Genomic DNA, 24,664 nt, shown 5'->3' with positions numbered 1-24,664 from the left:
TTTCGCAGAATGAATGGTCTCTGCTTCTACTGTGGGGACGACAAGCATCTACTGAACACCTGTCCCAGGCGCAAGAATAAGAAGCCGGAAAACTTCCGCGCCTAAGTGATCATCGGGGAGGTCACTTGGGCGCACAGGTATTTCCCGTTAATGTGAAACGCAATAAAATTTTGCTTCCCTTTCAGGTCTCGTTTGCTGGCCGGTCTGCCACGGGCAGTGCTTTCGTGGATTCTGGCTCATCTGCTAATATCATGTCTGTGGAATTTGCTATGTCTCTAAAGATGCCTTGTATTGATTTACCTTATCCTATCCCTGTAGTAGGAATCGACTCAACACCCCTTGCTAATGGTTATTTTACTCAGCATACTCCTGTTTTTGAACTCCTTGTTGGCTCCATGCATTTGGAGCAGTGCTCTGTACTGGTGATGCAGGGATTATCGTCTGATCTGGTTTTAGGCCTTCCCTGGTTGCAGTTGCATAATCCCACATTTGACTGGAATACTGGGGAGCTAACCAAATGGGGATATTTAATCTTTCATGTCCTGAACGTGAAGCGATGAGGGTGTATATCCAAGAATGCCTGGCCAAGGGTTTCATTCGCCCCTCGACTTCTCCTGTAGGTGCTGGCTTCTTCTTCGTGGGGAAGAAGGATGGTGGTCTTAGGCCGTGCATTGATTATCGTAACCTGAATAAGGTCACCGTAAGGAACCAGTACCCACTTCCTTTGATTCCGGATCTTTTTAATCAGGTTCAGGGAGCCCAATGGTTTTCTAAGTTCGATCTACGGGGGGCATATAACCTTATCCGCATCAAAGAGGGGGATGAGTGGAAAACTGCGTTCAACACACCCGAGGGTCATTTCGAATACCTGGTCATGCCCTTTGGGTTGTGTAATGCCCCTGCTGTCTTCCAGAATTTTATTAATGAAATCCTGAGAGAGTACCTGGGTAATTTTCTTGTTGTGTACCTTGATGACATACTGGTGTTTTCCAAGGACTGGTCCTCCCACGTGGAGCATGTCAGGAAGGTGCTCCAGGTCCTTCGGGAGAATAATCTGTTTGCTAAGACTGAAAAATGTGTCATTGGGGTACAGGAGATACCATTTTTAGGGCAAATCCTCACTCCTCATGAATTCCGCATGGACCCTGCCAAGGTTCAAGCTGTGGCGGAATGGGTCCCACCTGCCTCCCTTAAGGCGTTACAGTGTTTTTTAGGGTTCGCCAACTATTACAGGAGATTTATTGCCAACTTCTCGGTCGTCGCTAAGCCTCTTACGGACCTTACCCGCAAGGGTGCCGATGTCCTCCATTGGCCCCCTGAGGCCGTCCAGGCCTTTGAGACTCTCAAGAAGTGCTTTATCTCGGCCCCCGTGCTGATTCAGCCCAACCAAGAGGAGCCATTTATTGTGGAGGTTGACGCTTCCGAGGTGGGAGTGGGGGCCGTCCTGTCCCAGGGTACCAGCTCCCTCACCCATCTCCGCCCCTGTGCTTACTTCTCTAGGAAGTTTTCGCCCACGGAGAGTAACTATGATATTGGCAACCGCGAACTTCTAGCCATTAAATGGGCTTTTGAGGAGTGGCGGCACTTCCTGGAGGGGGCCAGACACCAGGTAACGGTCCTTACGGATCACAAGAATCTGGTTTTCCTAGAATCGGCCCGGAGGCTTAATCCTAGACAAGCTCGGTGGGCACTATTCTTTACCAGATTTAATTTCTTGGTTACCTATAGGGCTGGGTCCAAGAATATTAAGGCTGACGCTCTGTCACGTAGTTTCATGGCCAATCCTCCTTCCGAGAAGGATCCCGCTTGTATTTTACCCCCTGGTATAATCGTCTCTGCCACGGATTCTGATTTAGCTTCTGATATCGCGGCTGATCAGGGTGCAGCTCCCGGGAACGTCCCTGGGGACAAACTGTTTGTTCCCCTGCAATACCGGCTGAGGGTACTCAGGGAAAACCATGACTCCGCTCTATCCGGTCATCCTGGCATCTTGGGCACCAAACACCTCATTACCAGAAACTATTGGTGGCCTGGGTTGCCTAAAGATGTTAGGGCTTACGTCGCCGCTTGTGAGGTTTGCGCTAGGTCCAAAACCCCTAGGTCCCGACCTGCGGGCCTACTACGTTCCTTGCCCATTCCCCAGAGACCTTGGACCCATATCTCCATGGATTTTATCACCGATTTGCCTCCATCTCAGGGCAAGTCGGTGGTGTGGGTGGTAGTCGACCGCTTCAGCAAGATGTGCCACTTTGTGCCCCTTAAGAAGCTACCTAACGCCAAGACGTTAGCTTCTTTGTTTGTGAAACACATCCTGCGTCTCCATGGGGCCCCAGTCAATATCGTTTCTGACAGAGGGGTACAATTTGTTTCCTTATTTTGGAGAGCTTTTTGTAAAAAGTTGGAGATTGATCTGTCCTTCTCCTCCGCCTTCCATCCCGAAACCAATGGCCAAACGGAAAGGACCAACCAATCCCTGGAACAATATTTAAGGTGTTTCATCTCTGACTGTCAATTCGATTGGGTCTCATTCCTTCCCCTTGCTGAATTTTCCCTGAATAACCGGGTCAGTAACTCGTCAGGGGTCTCCCCGTTTTTCTGTAATTTCGGGTTTAACCCTAGGTTCTCCTCCGTCTCCCCTGGTTGTTCCAATAATCCTGAGGTAGAGGAGGTTCATCGGGAACTGTGCACTGTCTGGGTCCAGGTTCAGAAGAACCTAGAGGCGTCCCAGAGCGCACAAAAGATTCAGGCGGATAGTAGACGTTCTGCTAACCCCCGGTTTGTCGTCGGGGATTTGGTCTGGTTGTCGTCCAGGAACTTGCGCCTTAAGGTCCCGTCCAGGAAGTTTGCTCCCCGATTTATTGGATCTTATAAGATCATTGAAGTCCTCAACCCTGTATCCTTCCGTCTGGAGCTCCCCCCATCCTTTCGCATACATGACGTCTTCCATGCCTCCCTCCTTAAACGCTGCTCCCCGTCCTGGTCCCCCTCGAGGAAACCTCCTGTTCCCGTTCTCACCCCTGAGGGGGTGGAATTCGAGGTGGCCAAGATTATGGACAGTAGGATGGTCCAGGGCTCCCTCCAGTACCTGGTCCATTGGAAAGGATACGGGCCGGAGGAGAGGACTTGGGTACCTGCCCGTGATGTTCACGCTGGGGTATTGATCAGGAGGTTCCACCTCCTCTTCCCCACTAAACCGGGTCCCCTTAGTAAGGGTCCGGTGGCCCCTCATAAAAGGGGGAGTACTGTTAGGGATCTGCCAGGTACTTCATCTAGCTACACTCCTGGGATTAATCAATCCACACCTGAGGCCAGACCTGTTCGACTGACACCTTCTCCCACCAACCAGGGTGGCAGGCTCAGGAGTGGGAGAGCCTATCGCGGCCTGGTCTCTCGGAGTTAGCTCCGCCCCCTGCCCTTTATTACCTGCCCTGTGCTCTCCCTCAGTGCTTTTAATTCTTTTGGATTCCTGGCCCCACTGCTGCTTGCTCCAGCCTGCTTCTGCCGTGCTTCTGCCTTGCTGCAGTTCTGCTTGACCTGCTTTGCTTGCCCTGGCTTGATTCTGTCTCCGTGTCCGCTCGGGTGTACTCACTTCGTCCTGGTCCTGACTGTTCGTTCGCCGCCCCGTTTCCTCGGGGCGTCCCGTGGCTACTGCCCCTTCCCTTGCGTGTTCCCTGTTTGTCTTCCTGTGCACTTAGCCAGCGTAGGGACCGCCGCCCAGTTGTACCTCGTCGCCTAGGGCGGGTCGTTGCAAGTAGGCAGGGACAGGGCGGTGGGTAGATTAGGGCTCACTTTCCCTTCACCTCCTTCCTGCCATTACATATAATGTCTAATTTATGTAGTATTTGTCTCAAAAGCAAACAGACTTCTTTAGGCGATACTTAAACAATGAAAGAAATAGTGCTTTACAGAGATCTTAGTAATATGAAGCTTCTACTGTCCAAAAGGAAAAAATCTATTCCTGCTTGAGTTTATTTTGTAGTATATTATAATGACACCAATGATAATATAATGCATTAAATTAGAAGAATATTTTTTTTGTTATACATGAACACCATGCAAATTCAGAAAGTTTAGTATGATAAATAACATGTACTACATACTAATAGCTACATTATGTAAATGCAGTACAAACTGAAACACAATTCATGCAAGCCTTCAGTTATAATAGTAGGCCCATAAATATATTTACATTAAATCAGAATCAGTCAAACACTTGAGGTTGACTTGGTAACAAAGTAGACCACATACAGTGACCATATTTTAACCAGGCAAGCATGCGGGTGGTACGATAGAACCTTTTCCTTTTAATTTTTTCAAAATGACATTAATGACATGTTATTATTTACTTAAATCACATAACTATTGTAGAGTGCCTGTGATTATTATTATGTTTATTTAATTTTTACTTAATAGAGAAAAGAGAAGAAATGAATAGAAATAGAGCAGATTTGTAATTGTATGTCTTCCATTAAAGGGGTTGCCTCTTGATAACAATCTCCTTCTGTATATCCTATTAGCGTGAATAGAGTCGGCCTTAGGATAGATGATGTCCCATGCGAAATTATCTTTCGGCGGTCCACCCCATCATAAATGCCCCATAAATAAGTATAATGCCACCACACAGTGTAATGCCCTATATAGTGCCCCCACATAGTATAATGCCCATTTAGTGCCCCACACACAGTAGAATGCTCCTTTAGTGCCCCCATACAGTATAATAATATTTAATATATTTTATTCAAGAACACAGTATTTTGTCCCCTAATGCTGCCCACACAGTATTATGCCCCCTAAGTGTCACACAGTATATTGCTCCCTGTAGTGCCCCTACACTGTATAATATGTCCGCCTAGTGGCCTCCATACAGTATAATGCCCACCTCCCCTGGCTGCCACACACAGCCACCCCCCCTTGTAGATAGTGTCCCCCTGTAGATAGTGCCCCCGTACCTGTCCCCGTAGACAGTGCCATAATCCCCCACCTTCACCTTGTAGGCAGTGCCACACAGCCCCCTGTAGGTAGTGCCACACAGCCCCTGTAGGTAGTGCCACACAGCCCCCTTGTAGGTAGTGCCACACAGCCCCCTTGTAGGTAGTGCCCCACAGCCCCCTTGTAGGTAGTGCCCCACAGCCCCCTTGTAGGTAGTGCCCCACAGCCCCCTTGTAGGTAGTGCCACACAGCCCCCTTGTAGGTAGCACCCCCCTTCTGTAGATAGCGGCACTATAGCTCCCTGAAGGAGCGGAATCCCCCTGTGGCTGAGGTTTCCGTTCCTGGATGGAGAGCTTGATGTCTCTGTCCATATATGGACAGTGACATCAGGGGCAACTCCTGAAGCGGAATCCCCATCCACAGCGTTGACGACACTGTGACCGGGGATTCCACTCCATGAGAAGCTCCTGACGTCTCTGTCCTTTTATTGACAGTGACGTCAGGGGCTTCACCTGGAGCCAAATCACTGCGCCAGCAACCCTGTAGGCGGGGATTCCACTTCACGAGTTGCCCCTGATGTCACTGTCCATATAATCCCCGGCCACAGGGGGATTCCGCTCCTTCAGGGAGCTACAGTGGAGCTATGTACAGGAAGGGGGGGTGCTATATACAGGAAGGTGGGGTGGGGGGTGCCATCTACAGAGGCTGCAAAAAATCCCCTTCTCCTCCCATGCACTGCACGCTGTGAGGAGGAGGAGAGAAAGCATGGCCGTGGTTCAGAGGAATGTTGCGGCACCCTTGAAGTGTTCTCGCGGCACCCTGGTTGGGAACCACTGGCCTAGTAGATAGAAGAGTAGGGAGATAACATGGGGGTGCCGTGCAGGCGGGAGGCACGTGCACCCTCATGCCTGGTGTTGCCGCTAGTAGCCGCTTTGGCTGCTACAACGATAGTGACGCCACTGACCGAAGATGCGACCGGACGGAAATGCAGCTGCTGATTCGCCAGGCCCGGGTGCTTCTGAAACACAAGCAGGGGAATGGAGACCTGTGCAATGGCACAGGTCGCACACCCATAAGGTCGGCCCTGAGCATGAATAGACCTAGAGGGGTTTCCTAGTTCCTGGTAACCCCCCTCTGAGAAGCTCATGAGAAAATAGAGCATAGAGACCTGACCTATATAAGTAATATAAGTATATTAAAAACCGCAGTTAAAAAAAAAACTTGGTGTGAATGAGGCCTAATGGGCTTTTACACTCACATGAAGATCACTGGGAGAATATAGACATGTAGCCTTATCTTTTTTTGTATACACTACCGTTCAAAACTTTGGGGTAACTCACGCTTATATTTATCAAATGAGTTGCAAAATGACTAGAAAATATAGTCAAGACATTGAGAAAGGTTAGAAATAATGATTTTTATTTGAAATAATAATTTTCTCCTTCAAACTTTGCTTTTGTCAAAGAATGCTCCATTTGCAGCAATTACAGCATTGCAGACCTTTGGCATTCTAGCTGTTAATTTGCTGAGGTAATTGGGAGAAATTTCACCCCATGCTTCCAGAATGCCCTCCCACAAGTTGGATTGGCTTGATGGGCAGTTCTTGCGTACCATACGGTCAAGCTGCTCCCACAACAGCTCTATGGGGTTGAGATCTGGTGACTGCGCTGGCCACTCCATTACAGATAGAATACCAGCTGCCTGCTTCTTCCCTAAATAGTTCTTGCATAATTTGGAGGTGTGCTTTGGGTCATTGTCCTGTTGTAGGATGAAATTGGCTCCAATCAAGCGCTGTCCACAGGGTAAGGCATGGCGTTGCAAAATGGAGTGATAGCCTTCCTAATTCAAAATCCCTTTTACCTTGTACAAATCTCCCACTTTACCAGCACCAAAGCAACCCCAGACAATCACATTACCTCCACCATGCTTGACAGATGGCATCAGGCACTCTTCCAGCATCTTTTCAGTTGTTCTGCGTGTCACAAATGTTCTTCTGTGTGATCCAAACACCTCAAACTTCGATTCGTCTGTCCATAACACTTTTTTCCAATCTTCCTTTGTCCAATGTCTGTGTGCTTTTGCCCATATTATTCTTTTCCTTTTATTAGCCAGTCTCAGATATGGCTTTTTCTTTGCCACTCTGCCCTGCAGGCCAACATCCCGGAGTCGCCTCTTCACTGTAGACGTTGACACTGGCGTTTGTTTTGCGGGTACTATTTAATGAAGCTGCCATTTGAGGACCTGTGAGGCGTCTATTTCTCAAACTAGAGACTCTAATGTACTTGTCTTGTTGCTCAGTTGAACAGCGGGGCCTCCCACTTCTCTGTCTACTCTGGTTAGAGCCTGTGTGTGCTGTCCTCTGAAGGGAGTAGTACACACCGTTGTAGGAAATCTTCAGTTTCTTGGCAATTTCTCGCATGGAATAGCCTTCATTTCTAAGAACAAGAATAGACTGTCGAGTTTCACATGAAAGTTCTCTTTTTCTAGCCATTTTGAGAGTTTAATCGAACCCACAAATGTAATGCTTCAGATTCTCAACTAGCACAAAGGAAGATCAGTTTTATATCTCCTCTAAACAGCAAAATTGTTTACAGCGGTGCTAACATAATTGCACAAGGGTTTTCAAGTGTTTTCTAATCATCCATTAGCCTTCTAACACAGTTAGCAAACACAATGTACCATTAGAACACTGGAGTGATGGTTGCTGGAAATGGGCCTCTATACACCTATGTAGATATTGCATTAAAAACCAGACATTTGCAGCTAGAATAGTCATTTACCACATTAACAATGTATAGAGTGTATTTCTGATTCATTTAATGTTATCTTCATTGAAAAAAACTGCTTTTCTTTCAAAAATAAGGAAATTTCTAAGTGACCCTAAACTTTCGAACGGTAGTGTATTTGTGTATATATATATGTAATGATAGGGGTAGGGAAACGGACAAGTGAGCCCTAATCTACCCGCCACTCTGTCCCTGCCTACTTGCAACGACCCGCCCTAGGCGACGGGGTACATCTGGGCGGCGGTCCCTACGCTCAGTAAGTGCACGAGACAAACACAAGGGAATATAAAGCAAAGGGAAAGGGGCAGTTGCCCACGGCAACACCGTGAGCAACAGAGTGGTGAACGAGCCAAGTCAAAACAGGAGAGCACGAGGTACCAAACGCAGAGCAGAAGAGTAGTCAGAAAGCCAGGGTCAGTATGGAGCAGGATCAAATAGTAGGAGCTGTAGCTGGGCCAGGAAACCACACGGAAAGAATCACAAGCAAGGAGGAACAGGAAAGGCAGGTATAAATAGACAGAGGGCGGGAGCTAGCTGAGTCTGGCCAGGCTGCGATAGGCTCTCCCACTCCTAAGCCTGCTAGCCTGAGTGGTGGAAGCTGGAGTCAGTCTCAGAGAGATAGACTCAGGTGAAGACTGATTACCTCTGGAAGTTAACCCCGAAGCTGTGCCTGGCAGATCCTTTACAATATATATGTATGTGTGTATATATATATATATACTTATATATGCATATGTGTGTGTGTGTGTGTGTGTGTGTATATACTGTATATGTGTGTGTGTGTGTGTGTGTGTGTGTGTGTGTGTGTGTGTGTGTGTGTGTGTGTGTGTGTGTGTAATATATATATATATACACAGTGAAGGAAATAAGTATTTGATCCCTTGCTGATTTTGTAAGTTTGCCCACTGTCAAAGACATGAACAGTCTAGAATTTTTAGGCTAGGTTAATTTTAGCAGTGAGAGATAGATTATATTAAAAAAAAAAAAAAAAAGAAAATCACATAGTCAAAATTATATATATTTATTTGCATTGTGCACAGAGAAATAAGTATTTGATCCCTTTGGCAAACAAGACTTAATACTTGGTGGCAAAACCCTTGTTGGCAAGCACAGCAGTCAGACGTTTTTTGTAGTTGATGATGAGGTTTGCACACATGTTAGATGGAATTTTGGCCCACTCCTCTTTGCAGATCATCTGTAAATCATTAAGATTTCGGGGCTGTCGCTTGGCAACTCGGATCTTCAGCTCCCTCCATAAGTTTTCGATGGGATTAAGGTCTGGAGACTGGCTAGGCCACTCCATGACCTTAATGTGCTTCTTTTTGAGCCACTCCTTTGTTGCCTTGGCTGTATGTTTCGCGTCATTGTCATGCTGAAAGACCCAGCCACGAGCCATTTTTAATGTCCTGGTGGAGGGAAGGAGGTTGTCACTCAGGATTTGACGGTACATGGCTCCATCCATTCTCCCATTGATGCGGTGAAGTAGTCATGTGCCCTTAGCAGAGAAACACCCCCAAAACATAATGTTTCCACCTCCATGCTTGACAGTGGGGACGGTGTTCTTTGGGTCATAGGCAGCATTTCTCTTCCTCCAAACACGGCGAGTTGAGTTAATGCCAAAGAGCTCAATTTTAGTCTCATCTGACCACAGCACCTTCTCCCAATCACTCTCAGAATCATCCAGATGTTCATTTGCAAACTTCAGATGGGCCTGTACATGTGCCTTCTTGAGCAGGGGGACCTTGTGGGCACTGCAGGATTTTAATCCATTACGGCGTAATGTGTTACCAATGGTTTTCTTGGTGACTGTGGTCCCAGCTGCCATGAGATCATTAACAAGTTCCCCCCGTGTAGTTTTCGGCTGAGCTCTCACCTTCCTCAGGATCAAGGATACCCCACGAGGTGAGATTTTGCATGGAGCCCCAGATCGATGTCGATTGACAGTCATTTTGTATGTCTTCCATTTTCTTACTATTGCACCGACAGTTGTCTCCTTCTCACCCAGCGTCTTACTTAGGGTTTTGTAGCCCATTCCAGCCTTGTGCAGGTCTATGATCTTGTCCCTGACATCCTTAGAAAGCTCTTTGGTCTTGCCCATGTTGTAGAGGTTAGAGTCAGACTGATTAATTGAGTCTGTGGACAGGAGTCTTTTATACAGGTGACCATTTAAGACAGCTGTCTTTAATGCAGGCACCAAGTTGATTTGGAGCGTGTAACTGGTCTGGAGGAGGCTGAACTCTTAATGGTTGGTAGGGGATCAAATACTTATTTCTCTGTGCACAATGCAAATAAATATATATAATTTTGACTATGTGATTTTCTGTTTTTTTTTAAATATAATCTATCTCTCACTGGTAAAATTAACCTAGCCTAAAAATTGTAGACTGTTCATGACTTTGACAGTGGGCAAACTTACAAAATCAGCAAGGGATCAAATACTTATTTCCTTCACTGTATATATATATATATATATATATATATATATATATATATATATATATATATATATATATATATATATATATATATGTGTGTGTATATATGTATATATATATGTGTGTTTGTATATATATATATATATATATGTGTGTATGTATAATGTGTGTGTGTATGTGTATACACACACACACAAACACTACATATTACATTACACACACGGAGGCCTCGTTTCATTTGTCTTATCCATCATTCATCTCTCCTTGACTTATTCTCCGCTCACCCTCCGTCTGCGCCCTGGGTCAGTACAGTCCTGTCATTCATTAGATGAAGCGATAAAACACAGGGGAAGGTCACGGTCACAGGATCTTGGGCTGTGAATAGAAACTCCATCATTTAAAGGGCCCCATCCACCCTATAGATAAACCGCACAGCACCTGGGCAATGTAGTGCGCAGGACCTGTAGGCGATGTGATATAATTTGTAGATTGCTGTAGAGAGGAGTTCAGAGCCCCCAAATCTTGCCGCCAATGTAATTTGGACTTGCAGTGATCCCAGGCTGAGGATTCCACTGTACTGGGCATGTGCAGCCTGAAGCTTGTGATCCTCTAGAGCGGAGACTCTCCAGCGGTTGTGAAACTACGACTCCCAGCATGCCAGGGCCTTGCCACCTGGTGAGGTTATTAAAGGGGAACTCCACTCAATTTATGGCTGTGCATAAAATGTGTCTTCTCCACACTGAGTGCTCACCCTGTGTCCGCTGCCTCCTCTCCTATCAATCTCCATGCCTCCCTCTGTATATTTCCTGTCCTCAAGGTTACGCCTGTCTCTACATATACACCCAGCATCTCCTAAGGCCCCATCTACACGAACGTGCTTTTGCGGCCGCAATTCCCCCGAAAATCCACGGGAGAATTGCGGCCCCATTCATTTTTCTGGGGCAATGCACACGACCGTAGTTTTTACGGTCGGTGCATGGCCCGGGAGCCCGCACCGCAGAAAGAACGGACCTGTCTTATTACGGCTGTCTTCTGCGGTCCGGGCTCATTGAAAATAATGGCCGCGGCCATGTGCATGTCCCGCAATTTGCGGGCGGCTCGTGGCTGACAGTCCGCAGCCGGCCGACCCGAAATTCACGGCCGTGCACATGGCTACGGTCGTGTGCATAAGGCCTAAGTCTTCAGCTTCACTATGGTCCCTCTGCTGCTGCCGGCCCTCGTCGTCCTCTTCTTTCTATACTTAAGGGTATTTTCACACGGCCAAATTTCAGACGTATACGAGGCGTATTATGCCTCGTTTTACGTCTGAAAATAGGGCTACAATACGTCGGCAAACATCTGCCCATTCATTTGAATGGTTTTGCCGACGTACTGTGCAGACGACCTGTTATTTACGCGTCGTCGTTTGACAGCTGTCAAACGACGACTCGTAAAAATACAGCCTCATCAAAAGAAGTGCAGGAGACTTCTTTGGACGTTTTTGGAGCTGTTTTCTCACAGACTCCAATGAAAACAGCTCCAAAAACGGACGTAAAAAACGCCGCAAAAACGGCGTAAAAACGCCGCGAAAAATGCGAGTTGGTAAAAAAACGTCTGAAAAGCAGGGTCTGTTTTCCCTTGAAAACAGCTCTGGATTTTCAGACGTTTTTGTTGACTACGTGTGAACATACCCTAAGATGTTCCCACTCCAAGTGTCGCCTGTCAGGACTCGACCAGAACCAGCGCCCTCCGCGTCCTGCACCACTGCCCTTCATCTGGAATCTGATGGATCTGGGGCGCAGTGATCTTCCTCGACATTTCATGCGCCTGGCCCAGAAATACGGCCCCATCTATTGTCTCAGCTTCTGGGGTCAAGGTATGTGAAGGTCCGGGGTTTTTTTGTGGTATTTTATTACTAAAACTGCTTTACTTCCAAAACTAGAAATAATAAAAATGACACTGGCGCTAAAAAAGTGACGACCAGTGCGCCAAGCATTAGATGTGGTCACTTCTTTAAGGCGACTTGCACCGAGACCAGCACCCATTCTGCTGGAACAATGTAAATTGACGATTCACATGGTCATTACGAAGGACTCCTATGGTCAGCCATACAGCAGGCAATAGGTGGCTCATGAGCCACTGGTTGGGAACCCCCGCTGTAGCCTGTGACTTACGGGTAAAATGGTTTACAGCGGGTCTAGAAAATCTTTATTGGCACAACAAGGCATTGTGTTATGCGGCCCGAAAAAATACCCAAAATAGGTGTGAACATACCCTTATAGCTCTTTAATATGTAGCTGCCTCTTTTTCAAAGGACCAAAAGGTAATTGGACAATTATCTCAATAGGCTATTTAATGGGCTGCATGGGCTATTCCCTCGTTATTCCATCACCAATTAAGCAGGTAAAGGGTCTGGAGTTGATTCCAGGTGTGGGATTTGCATTTGGAAGCTGTTGCTGTGAACCCACAACATGAGGTGAAAGGAGCTCTCAATGCAAGTGAAACCGACCATCGCTAGGCTGAAAAAAAATGAAGAAATCCATCAGAGAGAAGCAGAAATGTCAGGAGTGGCCAAATCAACAGTTTGGTATATTCTTAAAAAAAAAAAGAAAAAAAAAGAGCGCACTGGTGATCTCAGGAACTCCAAAAGGCCTGGACGTCCACGTAAAACAAGAGTGGTGGATGATCGCAGAATCCTTTCCATGGTGAAGAAAACCCCTTCACAACATATACCCAAGTGACGAACACTCTCCTGGAAGTAGGTGGATCAGTATCTAAGTCCACCATAAAGAGAAGACTTCATGAGAGCAAATACAGGGAGTTCACAAGGTGAAAACCATTAATCAGCCTCAGAAAGGCCAGATTAGACTTTACCAAACAACAAGTAAAGAAGCCGCCCAGTTCTGGAACAGCATGAAACTAAGATCAACCTGCACCAGAATGATGGGAGGAAGAAAGTATGGAGAAGGCTCGGAACGGCTCATGATCCAAAGCACACCACATCCTGTGTAACACATGTATAGCATGGGTAGCAATGTGGTGGCATGGCAGGGGCAGTGTGGTGGCATGGGCATGCATGGCTGCCTGGCACTGGGTCACTAGTGTTTGTTGATGATGTGACTGAAGACAGAAGCGGCCGGATGAATTCTGAAGTGTTCAGGGATTTACTTTCTGCTCAGATTCAACCACATGCAGCAGGTGATTGGACGTTGCTTCACAGGACAGATGGACAATGACCCAAAACATTCTGCGAAAGCAACCCAGGAGTATATAGGGCAAAAAAGTGGAATATTCTGCAATGACCGAGTCACCAGATCTCAACGCGATCGAGCTGCATTTCTTTAGCTTAAAGGGAATGTGTCGCTAGAAAAATGATTTTTTTTTTTTTGTTGTTAAACTGTTAGTATATAAATGATTAAACATTGTTCTATTTTTTTAACATTTTTTCACAAGTCAGGAAATATTATAAATTAGATTCTAATTTATAACATTTCCATGTGCTGGTCACTAGAGGGAGCAATTCCCAAAATTGCAGCATTGGCATGTGGTAAAGCAACCTCATTGCTTTATGCAGCAAAATTGGAGAAGACACCCTCGCTTTAGCGTCCTCAAACAATCCCCCCTCCTTTATCCTGGCTAGTGGCAGGAGAAAGGAGGGGGTTGAATGTTCAAACCTCCTACACTGTGTGTCGCCATTTTTTGAGCGAATGTACAGTGTAGGAGGATTAGATACAGTGGTAAATACACAGTATAACACGAACATACACAAACATAACTTACCTGCTCCTGCCGCCACCGCTCCGTTGGCTCCTAGTCCTTGCTTCTGAACATATGGACGGAAGCCGCGACCGGAAGTAGTCATCTTACTGTCCGGCCGCGACTTCCGGTCCACATGAAAATAGCGCCGGATGTCGCTCGGCGGAAGACCTTCCTTTTGGACTGTGTGGGAGCGGCGCATGTGCCGCTCCCACACAGACGGCGTACGCTATAGTGAATGGAACGGCTCCCGTTCGCATTCTCTATGGGGATGTATGTGCCGTATTCCATCTCTGTATGTGTCGTTAATCGACACATACAGAGATGAAAATAAAATGGCAGCCCACATAGTGAAGTGAAGTAAAAGTAATAGTAATAAAAAAGTACAACACAAAAACACAAATAAATAAAATTTATTTTAATAACATACTAAAAGAAATAACATATAAAAAAAAAATTTGCGTGACACCTTCCCTTTAACCCCTTAATGACCGGGCCATTTTGCACGTTAATGACCAAGGATTATTTTTTGTTTTTTCACGGTCGCATTCCAAGAGTCGTAGCTCTTTTTTTATTCTGTCGACATAGCCGTATAAGGGCTTGTTTTTTGCGGAACGAGTTGTATTTTGTAATTGTACCATTTTTAGATGCTTTTAACATATTGATTAACTTTTATTAACTTTATTTTAGGAGAGAATTGAAAATAAGCAGCTATTCCAGCATTGATTTTCACGTTATAAGTTTACGGCGTTTATTATGCAGCGTAAATAACAGGTTACCTTTATTCTATGGGTCGGCACGATTACGGGGATACCAAATATGTAAAGGTTTTATATGTTTTTTCTACGTTTGCACAATAAAAACCCTTTTAGAAAAAAATTACTTGTTTTTGCATCGCCGCATTCCAAGAGCCGTAACGTTTTTATTTTTCCGTCGATGTGGCCGTATGTGGGCTTGATTTTTGCGGGCCAATGTGTAGTTTTTATTAGTACTATTTTGGGGTACATAGGACTTATAGATTAACTTTTATTTTATTTTTTATGGGGGGAATGGGAGAAAAGAGAGAATTTTGACGTTGTTTTTTGCGTTTTCTTGGGACGCCGTTCATCCGGCGGTTTAATTAATATGTTCATTTTATTGGTCAAGTTGTTACGAACGCGGGGATACCATATATGTGTATGTGTGATTTGTTTTGACCGTTTAACTAAATAAAACCACTTTTTGGGCCAAAAAAGTAGTTTTATTTGACTTTGACTGTAATTATTTTAATTTTTTTTTCACAAACTTTATTTAACTGTTTTACTTTTTTTTTTTTAGTCCCACCAGGGGACTTCACTATACGATGTGCCGATCGCATATATAATGCTTTGGTATACTTAGTATACCAAAGCATTATTGCCTGTCAGTGTAAAACTGACAGGCAACCTGTTAGGTCATGCCTCCGGCATCGCCTAACAGGCAGATGCTGAAGGCAGACCTGGGGGTCTTTGTTAGACCCCCGGCTGTCATGGAAACCCGACGGCGACCCGCGATTTGTTTGCGGGGGCGCCGATCGGGTGACAGAGGGAGCTCCCCCCTCTGTCAAACTCATTAAATGCCGCTGTCACTATTGACAGCGGCATTTAATGGGTTAAACTGCCGGAATCGGCGCGCGCTTCGATTCCGGCAGTTGCAGCAGGAGCCATGCTGTGTATAACAGCCGTGCTCCTGCCGCTGATCGCGTGGGTACAGTCTCAGTACCCGCGCCATCACAGGACGGATATATCCGTCCTCCTGCGCGAACTAGCAGCTGCTGAGGACGGATATATCCGTCCTTCGGCGTTAAGGAGTTAAAGATTAAAGGTTCTCTTTAATCTGTGTCAATATTGCAGGATGCGATCAGGTGGCCCTGTAAATATAGGAGGTGTCCATTTGCAATAGAAATGAATGGATGAGTATTTTTATCTGCAATTATGGTCCGTAATGGAGTGTGAGGTGTGTGCCAATATACAGAGCTTTACTAGCCTATTCTGCTGCCTTAAAGGGAATGTGTCGCGAATTAAACCTTTTTTTTTTTAAGTGTTGTTACTTATTGCTATTATATTTTTTACGTTTTTTGCTGTATTTTTTTTTCTTCCATATGGTGGAAAGTATTAAAAATTAAATAATAATTTCACATGTTTTCATTGACTCCTATGCCCTGTAGCTGCCGTATTCCATCTCTGTATGCGTCGTTAATCGACACATACAGAGATAAAAAAAAAATGGCAGCCCCCATAGAGTAAAAGAAAGAAAAAAAAGAAAAAGTACAACACAAATAAATAAAATTTATTTTAATGACATACTAAAAGCAATATTATATAGAAAAAAATAATTTCGTGATCATCCTACCATATATCCAACTTTACAGGTGTTTAGAAAGGTGCGGAGTAGAGAGGGAATATCACAACTGTTATCACCCCTCACTCCGGTTTTGGGTAACCCGGAATTTGGCCCAGGTCTGTCAGATCAGACCTTTAAGATATGGGTACAGCAGGGGCATTTTAGAGTAAGTCATTTTTATAGGGGCAATGCATGGCTGCATGGAGAAGAGCTTTCCCAGCCAGAGGGTCTCCCGGACGCATCCCAATGACAGGCGTTACAATTGACTCATTACTTGTCAAGACTACCTACACCGGCTTCCTATGACCGAGCTCTATCTTCCTTTGAAACTTTGTGTTCTCAAACGGGGCATGTGAGACGGGCCCTGTCCAGTCTTTACTGCGTGCTGCTCACTCCTGCTGAGGATTTCATCCCACCATATATTACGAAATGGGAAAGAGATCTTCAGATTACTCTAACACAAGAGCAAAGGGAACAGATCATGCTCCTCACACATAAGGCGTCTATTAGTAACGCCTATCAGGAAACCAGTTTTAAAATACTATCCCGTTGGTACAGAGTCCCACATGTGCTACATAAAATGTTCCCGGATGTTTCTCCTTTATGTTGGAGATGCGGCAGAGAAGAGGGAACGCTTTTACATATATTCTGGAGCTGTGAGAACCTTCGCACCTATTGGTCAGAGGTTCAAGATATCATTCTGGAGATCACAGGAATCTCGCTGGGAGATGATCCGGCATGGATTTTGCTGCACCACCACGATATACCTGTGGGGCGCTACAGGAAGATGTTAGTGAGACATTTGCTGAACGCAGCTAAGGCTTGTATTCCGGGGGGTTGGAGATCCTCTGAGCCTCCTGTGACTAGACAATGGCTGGAGCGCATTCACGAAATTCGGAGAATGGAGGAGTTGCTCCATTCCGCACCCGAACGAGCAACGCAGTTTCAGAAAACCTGGTTCTATTGGTTTGACTTCTGCAAGTCGGACAGATACAAGAGGGCCATGGGTGAACTGATTAGTGGAGAACCAGGGAGCTCTTGAGTTCTCTCTGGTCTGTGATGTGCTGTGGGGGGGGGGGGGGGGGGAGAGTGAGGGGAGAACATCTCCCCTTCTCCCTCTTAAGATTTTCCCTATACCCCCCCCCCCTTCCTTTTGTCCTTCTACCCTTCGTTTACTTCCCTATTTGAATCAATCGTTACTAAGAATTGACTGAGATGTGGGTGATGGAGGGGCGGATGAGGGTGTAATGCTGGTATTCCTGTCTTGCTATACTAATGCTTGTAGTGTATTGATGGTACTATGTTGGGAGGACTTTGATTGCATATTTACTTATTGTTGTTTAAATATAGGTTGAAATGATCGGCCCTCATGGGCTTTTTCTGTACCCATGTCACCCCCTTTTCTTTTTCTGTATCCCCATTTCTTTTCTTGAAAATAAAAAATTTGAAATATAAAAAACAAAAAAAACAAAGGAGGAAACCCAGCGTCTGGTGATGTCCATGGGTTCCAGACTTCAGGCCATCATTGCCTGCAAAGGATTCTCTACAAAGTATTAAAAAAAACATTTATGGTAATGTTAATTTGTCCAATCACTTTTGATCACCTGAAATGAGGAGGTTGTGTAGAAAAATGGTGGCAATTCCTAAACTTTTCACAGGAGATTTTTGTTTAACCCCTTGAAATAAACCTGAAAGCTTCAACTTCAATTGCATCTCAGTTGTTTCATTTCAAATCCAATGTGGTGGCAGCAAAACCCAAATCATGAAGATTGTGTCACTGCCCAAATAATTCTGGACCCAACCCACACACACAGCAAACACTCTGAACAAGCATAGCTGCAGTGTAAAGAATGGGGGTGGGACAGAGCAAGAGTATTGAACTACAGCGAAGCTGGAGTCATTGATCATATCCAAGTCCTTATGAAGATTAGTCTAAAATGATGAAGATCAAAGTTATAATATACATTTTTTTTTTATTTGAAAAAATTAACAAATCTTCACAGATTAAAAACAGGAAGCAGATCATAAACTCAGCAGAACAATTAGAAGGTCGGCCAGGTCAGGTTTCATTAGCGGTTGTGTCCAGCGTCTTTGTTAGCGGTTTTGTCCAGCAGTGCCGCCTTGTGGTCATTTTCTGTGCTACATCCTGGACCCCTATAACCCATTACATAGCTGGACAGAAAAACTACTGCAATACCACCCTGCAAACTGCAGCGGCAGCCATATTGGTTGTAACAACTTTCCCATGAACAGATAAAACAAAGAAAAAACCTCCATTGTAACCAGTGTCAGGAGGGGGCGCTAAAGCCGGTTTACTCTTCCAAACTGGATCTTTTATGCAATGGTAAAACTTGTATTTCCCAATAGATTTTCTCCATTAATATAAAACTATTTACACGTGATCAATCTTCATCAAATCTTGAGAGATAAAACGGCAGCGTTATCACAGTTCATACGGGATGCCTCGGATTCTCCGTGCGAGCTGCATGTCCTTCACAAAGAGAGTGCCCCTATTGGCCTGGTGACTGAAGAGGTAAGAATCTTCAAAGAGACTCACGAGGAAGTCCTCAGCTGACTGTGGATACAGAAGAGCATTAGTCCCTCTTAAAGTGACAGCACTCCCGGTATAATTTACTACACAGCTCGAAGGACTGATCAGATTTCACTTTTATGAGCTGTTAGCTAGAGTGATGGTGGGGGGGGGTCTGGCCTCTGGAACTCCCATAATGCATCACAACCCCTATGCAAATGTCCCGCTAGGGCATATGGATGTGTTAGAGAGGGCGGGGGCTGAGTAGTGAACCACTGCAAAGAGCAGCTCCCTCTCTGGTTGACCCATGAATTACATGGACAGTGCATTGTATGAGATACTGACCTCTTGTAGCGCCATAAGTGCGGTGCTTTGCCAGTAGTAAAACACGCCGCGGGAATACTTCAGGCAGATCTCTCTCACCTGCAAGAATAAAAGGGGAATATCACTGACAATAAAGAGGAGCAGCCGCAGAGGACACATCCACTCACCAGGCGGAAAAACGGGGTTTTCTGAATGAGCAGATTGGTTGATTTTTGGTACTTTCTTATTTCCATCAGTGCACGGGCTCCTGGGCGGTAACGTCTTCTTCGTTGCGTGCTCGGTCTGTGACTTGTTTCCCCTCTACCTGTAAGAAAGAAATCCATAATCATAGCTGAAAATGAATCTCCCGCTACATGGAAATTCACTGTCTGGCCGGGTTCACACGTAGCGTAAACACGGCGGATTTTCTGCAACGGATTTCATTGCGGAAACTCCACAGCGTAATACAGAAGCAGAAGAGTGGAGGAGATTCAAACAAATCTCATCCAGACGCAGCGGGAAAAAAACGCCAAACTTACCCAGATCTCTCTGCTCCTGCGTTCAACCCGGCCTCCAGGGATGATGTCTCATCCCATATGACTGCTGCAGAACATCAGAGGGACATGTCACCATGGCTACGGGTAAGTATGGTTTTTTTTTCTACCTTCTATGGACATTCCAGCCGAAAAACTGCAGTTTTTCAGCCAGAATTACCTCCGGTGCCCAGGGCCAATACGCTGTGTACTTTTACGCCACGTATCTGCCCTGTGTGAACATGGCCTATTACCTTAATGTCCCCCAAGGAACATCAGGTAAACAGATTTAAAACATAACATGCTACCTGCAGCCACCACTAGAGGGAGCTCATTGTATATGGTTGTACATTGAACTTGGTAACAAAACAGTATGCAGTGAGCTCCCACTAGTGGTGGCTGCAGGGAGACAAAATTCTACCATGTAACTGTCTACGCAGGAGATTTAGAGCTCCGTTTCAGAAAACTGTGCTCCAACTGCTGTAAAACGACATTAAGAAATTAATCAGCACAGAATGTTGGACCTAAAAAGGATATAAATGTGGACGTTCAAATTTTAGATACTTTTCTATGACTGATAATTTGGGGTCCATCAAGTCCCATTGATACCTGATTAAAGGGGTTGTACCACGAAAATAATTTTTCACCTATCCACAAGATATGTGATAAATGGCGGATCGCTGCGGGTTGTTAACAAGAGTGCGGGTCCCAGAGTGGTGGTCACTCAAGTCATTCTCTATGGCAGTGGTCCCCAACCTATTCTGCACCGAGGACCGGTTTGATGCAAGAACATTTTTGCGGGGACTGGCGGGGGGGGGGGGGGGGTGGGTGGAGGGGTTAGAGTCAGTTCACACATTCCGTAAATACGGCATATACCTGTATTATAATGCGGAAAAATCGGCAGCATAATACAGTAGCAGCAAAGTGGATGAGATAAAACACGTCTCATCCACACGCTGCATAAACGGAGTAGAAAAAAGGCTCAGAAATTGACGTCACAACATCGCGACTGCCTGCGTGGAGCCGCTCACGGCAGAGTGTATAATTGGGCAAGGAGCAGTCAAACTTGACTATTTCCGTCGATCCCATAGGGAATGAATAGAGCGGTCGGACTGCAGGTTGGAAATTCTTAGATCCCTCATTTCATAATATATCTTCATGGGTGTGAGCTGTGTTCTCAGATTCCCTTCCCAGGGCCATATAGTAACGTGCTTCCTGCAACCACCACTAGGGGGAGACGATTGTGCACATGCATACAGCTCCTGTTGTGCCTATATAAATCAGTCCTCAGTTTGCTCCCCCTAGTGGCGGCCTTGTGCTACAGAAATTTCTGTATGTAACAGATTTTTACCTGCATAGAAACGAACCCTCTAAGATATAAAGCTGAGAAACGGATTACAATCTAGTATTACACGACCCGAGGTTATCTGGAATTAAATAAACTATATAATGAGAGTGATAAGATGATCAAGGTGCAACTTTCTCTTACTTGGCGGAGATTGAGGAGGAGCTGCAGGTTTCTTCTGCGGCTGCGCCGACTTCCTGCGGGACGAGCTTTTCTGGGGTGGTTTCATGATGATGTAAAACGCTGCTGAGAGACATACAATCAGTTAAGCAGGTAAGAGACGGTGACAATTCAGCAGAATGACAGTTGACGTAGGATAAACTGAGCGGTTTTAGGCCTGATTTACACGAGCGTGTGCGTTTTGCGCGCGCAAAAAACGCTGCGTTTTGCGCGCGCAAAAGGCACTTGACAGCTCCGTGTGTCATCCGTGTATGATGCGCGGCTGCGTGATTTTCGCGCAGCCGCCATCATAGAGATGAGGCTAGTCGACGCCCGTCACTGTCCAAGGTGCTGAAAGAGCTAACTGATCGGCAGTAACTCTTTCAGCACCCTCGACAGTGAATGCCGATCACAATATACACCAAACTGTGAATAAAAAAAGACGTTCAAACTTACCATGAACTGCCTGCTTCCTCCAGTCCGGTGTCCCGGCCGTTGCCTTGGTGACGCGTCCCTCTCTTGTCATCTGGCCCCACCTCCCAGGATGACGCGGCAGTCCATGAGACCGCTGCAGCCTGTGATTGGCTGCAGCCTGTGCTTGGCCTGTGATTGGCTGCAGCTGTCACTTGGACTGAATTGTTATCCCGGGAGGTCGGACTGGAGGAAGGAGCCGGGACTTATCGGTAAGTCCGAACTTCTGTTTTTTTTTACACGTATATGTATATTGTGATCGAAAGTCACTGTCCATGGTGCTGAAACAGTTTAAGTCTTTCAGCACCGTGGGCAGTGACTGTCTACTGACGTCGCGTACCCGAACATTTTTTGCCGGGTTCGGTCAAAACGAGTTCGGCCGAACCCGGTGAAGTTCGGTGCGCTCATCTCTAATTTGACACTCGGTTTGGATGTTTGTAAACAGAAAAGCACGTGGTGCTATTCTGTTTACATTCATCCTTTTGACAGCTCTTGCGCGAATCACGCAGTTCGCACGGAAGTGCTTCCGTGCGGCATGCGTGGTTTTCACGCACCCATTGACTTCAATGGGTGCGTGGATGCGCGAAAAACGCACGATTATAGAACATGTCGTGAGTTTTACGCAACGCACTCGCGCTGCGCAAAATTCACGCATCGTCTAAACTGCCCCATAGAGTAATATAGGTGCGTACGACACGCGTGAAAAGCACGCACGTCGCACGCGCATATATTACGCTCGTGTAAATGAGGCCTTATACTGACTGATGCCACCAATGCAAGTGACAAGAAAGTGATGACATTGACGGTGAAGATATGAGATTGCCGGATGTCAGTAATTAACGCACGCTGCATCAATGAATACAATAGATCCTCGTGGCATCAATTACCAGAACAGCGACATCAATGATCTATTTAATAATGCGGCAACAGAAGAGCTACCCGCAGCAGATCCCGCAAGCAATGGGCAGATGTTTGCAGACGTAATGGAGCCGTCTTTTCAGGCGTGATTCGAGGCGTAAAACGCCTAAAAATAGGTCGTGTGCACAGAACCTTACAGAGAATCCGTAATCCAGACAAAGGTGGGAAATTTAAAACTGGAGCAAAGGAAAAGTGGAGCAGTCGTCATGGAAATGAAAGGCCGCAGCTGGAGGACGATGAGCTGCAACAATGCAGTACAAATATACAGAAATAAAACATCTAATAATCCATATGATCTCTAGACACGCAGCAGCGAAAATGTACCGTCAGCCCCCCACTCCCAGTAATGACCGTCAGCCCCCCCACTCCCAGTAATGACCGTCAGCCCCCCACTCCCAGTAATGACCGTCAGCCCCCCACTCCCAGTAATGACCGTCAGCCCCCCACTCACAGTAATGACCGTCAGCCCCCCACTCACAGTAATGACCGTCAGCCCCCCACTCACAGTACTGACCGTCAGCCCCCCCACTCACAGTAATGACCGTCAGCCCCCCACTCACAGTAATGACCGTCAGCCCCCCACTCACAGTAATGACCGTCAGCCCCCCACTCACAGTAATGACCGTCAGCCCCCCACTCCCAGTAATGACCGTCAGCCCCCCCACTCCCAGTAATGACCGTCAGCCCCCCACTCCCAGTAATGACCGTCAGCCCCCACTCCCAGTAATGACCGTCAGCCCCCCACTCCCAGTAATGACCGTCAGCCCCCCACTCCCAGTAATGACCGTCAGCCCCCCACTCCCAGTAATGACCGTCAGCCCCCCACTCACATTATAATGATCCCTCAGTAAAGCCACCATCAGCCTCCGTCCCCCCAGTAAAATGACCATCAGCCCCCTCCAGTAAAGCCACCATCAGCCTCAGTCCCCCCGCCCCCCGATAAAATAACCATCTGCCCCTCTAGTAAAGGGACCATCACAGACAGAAAGTGTGCTTACCCCTGGGGAAGGAATAAATAAGGAGGTATAAGAACAACAACTCCCAGCATGTCCAGGATGTTATGTGATATCAGAGAAAGTTTACAGGAGGAGGTATAAGAGGAGAGGACTACAACTCCCAGCATGTCCAGACTTAGTATGGGATATCAGAGGACATTACAGGGAGGAGGTATAAGAGAAGAGGACTACAACTCCCAGCATGTCCAGGCTGTTATTATGGGATATCAGAGGACATTACAGGGAGGAGGTATAAGAGGAGAGGACTACAACTCCCAGCATGTCCATGCTGTTATTATGGGATATCAGAGGACATTACAGGGAGGAGGTATAAGAGGAGAGGACTACAACTCCCAGCATGTCCAGGACGTTATTATGGGATATCAGAGGACATTACAGGGAGGAGGTATAAGAGGAGAGAACTACAACTCCCAGCATGTCCAGGACGTTATTATGGGATATCAGAGGACATTACAGGGAGAAGGTAGAAGAGGAGAGGACTACAACTCCCAGCATGTCCAGCACGTTATTATGGGATATCAGAGGACATTACAGGGAGGAGGTATAAGAGGAGAGGACTACAACTCCCAGCATGTCCAGGACGTTATTATGGGATATCAGAGGACATTACAGGGAGGAGGTATAAGAGGAGAGAACTACAACTCCTAGCATGTCCAGGCTGTTATTATGGGATATCAGAGCACATTACAGAGAGGAGGTATAAGAGGAGAGAACTACAACTCCCAGCATGTCCAGGCTGTTATTATGGGATATCAGAGGACATTACAGGGAGGAGGTATAAGAGGAGAGAACTACAACTAACCACATTCCCCTGGCTCCATTTCTCACACAACTGCTAAGAAAGTAAAGAAAACCGCACTTACCCTGCCCAGTGTTAGGCTCCTCTCCCTCCGTCAGGCTTCTAGTGGGAAGCTGTGGGCGGTGCTTGTAACAGACGTCCGCGCGTCACGTCTGCTACAACGTCGGGGGCGGAGCTTGTAGCAAAAAAAAATAAAAAAAATGTAAAAAAAAATTTTTTTTTTTTTTTGCCGTGGATGAGCCGCGGCACCCCTGAACAGCTCTCGGCACCCCGGTTGGGAACCACTGGTATAGATTATATAATAGCCCCACAATATTAAAGCCAAGAAAAACCAAATGCTCCCG

The 24,664-nt window shown here is 46.2% G+C and overlaps 1 protein-coding gene across 1 annotated transcript; it reads right to left on the bottom strand.

Moving 5' to 3' along the window:
- Positions 1 to 18,199: 18,199 nt before the first annotated feature.
- On the bottom strand, positions 18,200 to 24,458 carry LOC142710025 (histone H3-like centromeric protein A). The gene is made up of 5 exons (XM_075848511.1): positions 24,385 to 24,458; positions 21,102 to 21,203; positions 19,268 to 19,404; positions 19,122 to 19,199; positions 18,200 to 18,821 (listed from the first exon to the last, which is right to left on the bottom strand). Exons 2-5 carry the CDS (start codon positions 21,184 to 21,186, stop codon positions 18,690 to 18,692), a joined length of 432 nt encoding a protein of 143 aa, XP_075704626.1. The 5' UTR covers positions 21,187 to 21,203; positions 24,385 to 24,458; the 3' UTR covers positions 18,200 to 18,689.
- Positions 24,459 to 24,664: the final 206 nt, after the last annotated feature.

Source organism: Rhinoderma darwinii, unplaced genomic scaffold (assembly GCF_050947455.1).
Source record: "Rhinoderma darwinii isolate aRhiDar2 unplaced genomic scaffold, aRhiDar2.hap1 Scaffold_4205, whole genome shotgun sequence".
Classification (NCBI taxonomy): Eukaryota; Metazoa; Chordata; class Amphibia; order Anura; family Rhinodermatidae; genus Rhinoderma; species Rhinoderma darwinii.
Note: the sequence above shows the minus strand (reverse complement) of the source record. Positions and strands in the feature narration are given on the sequence as shown.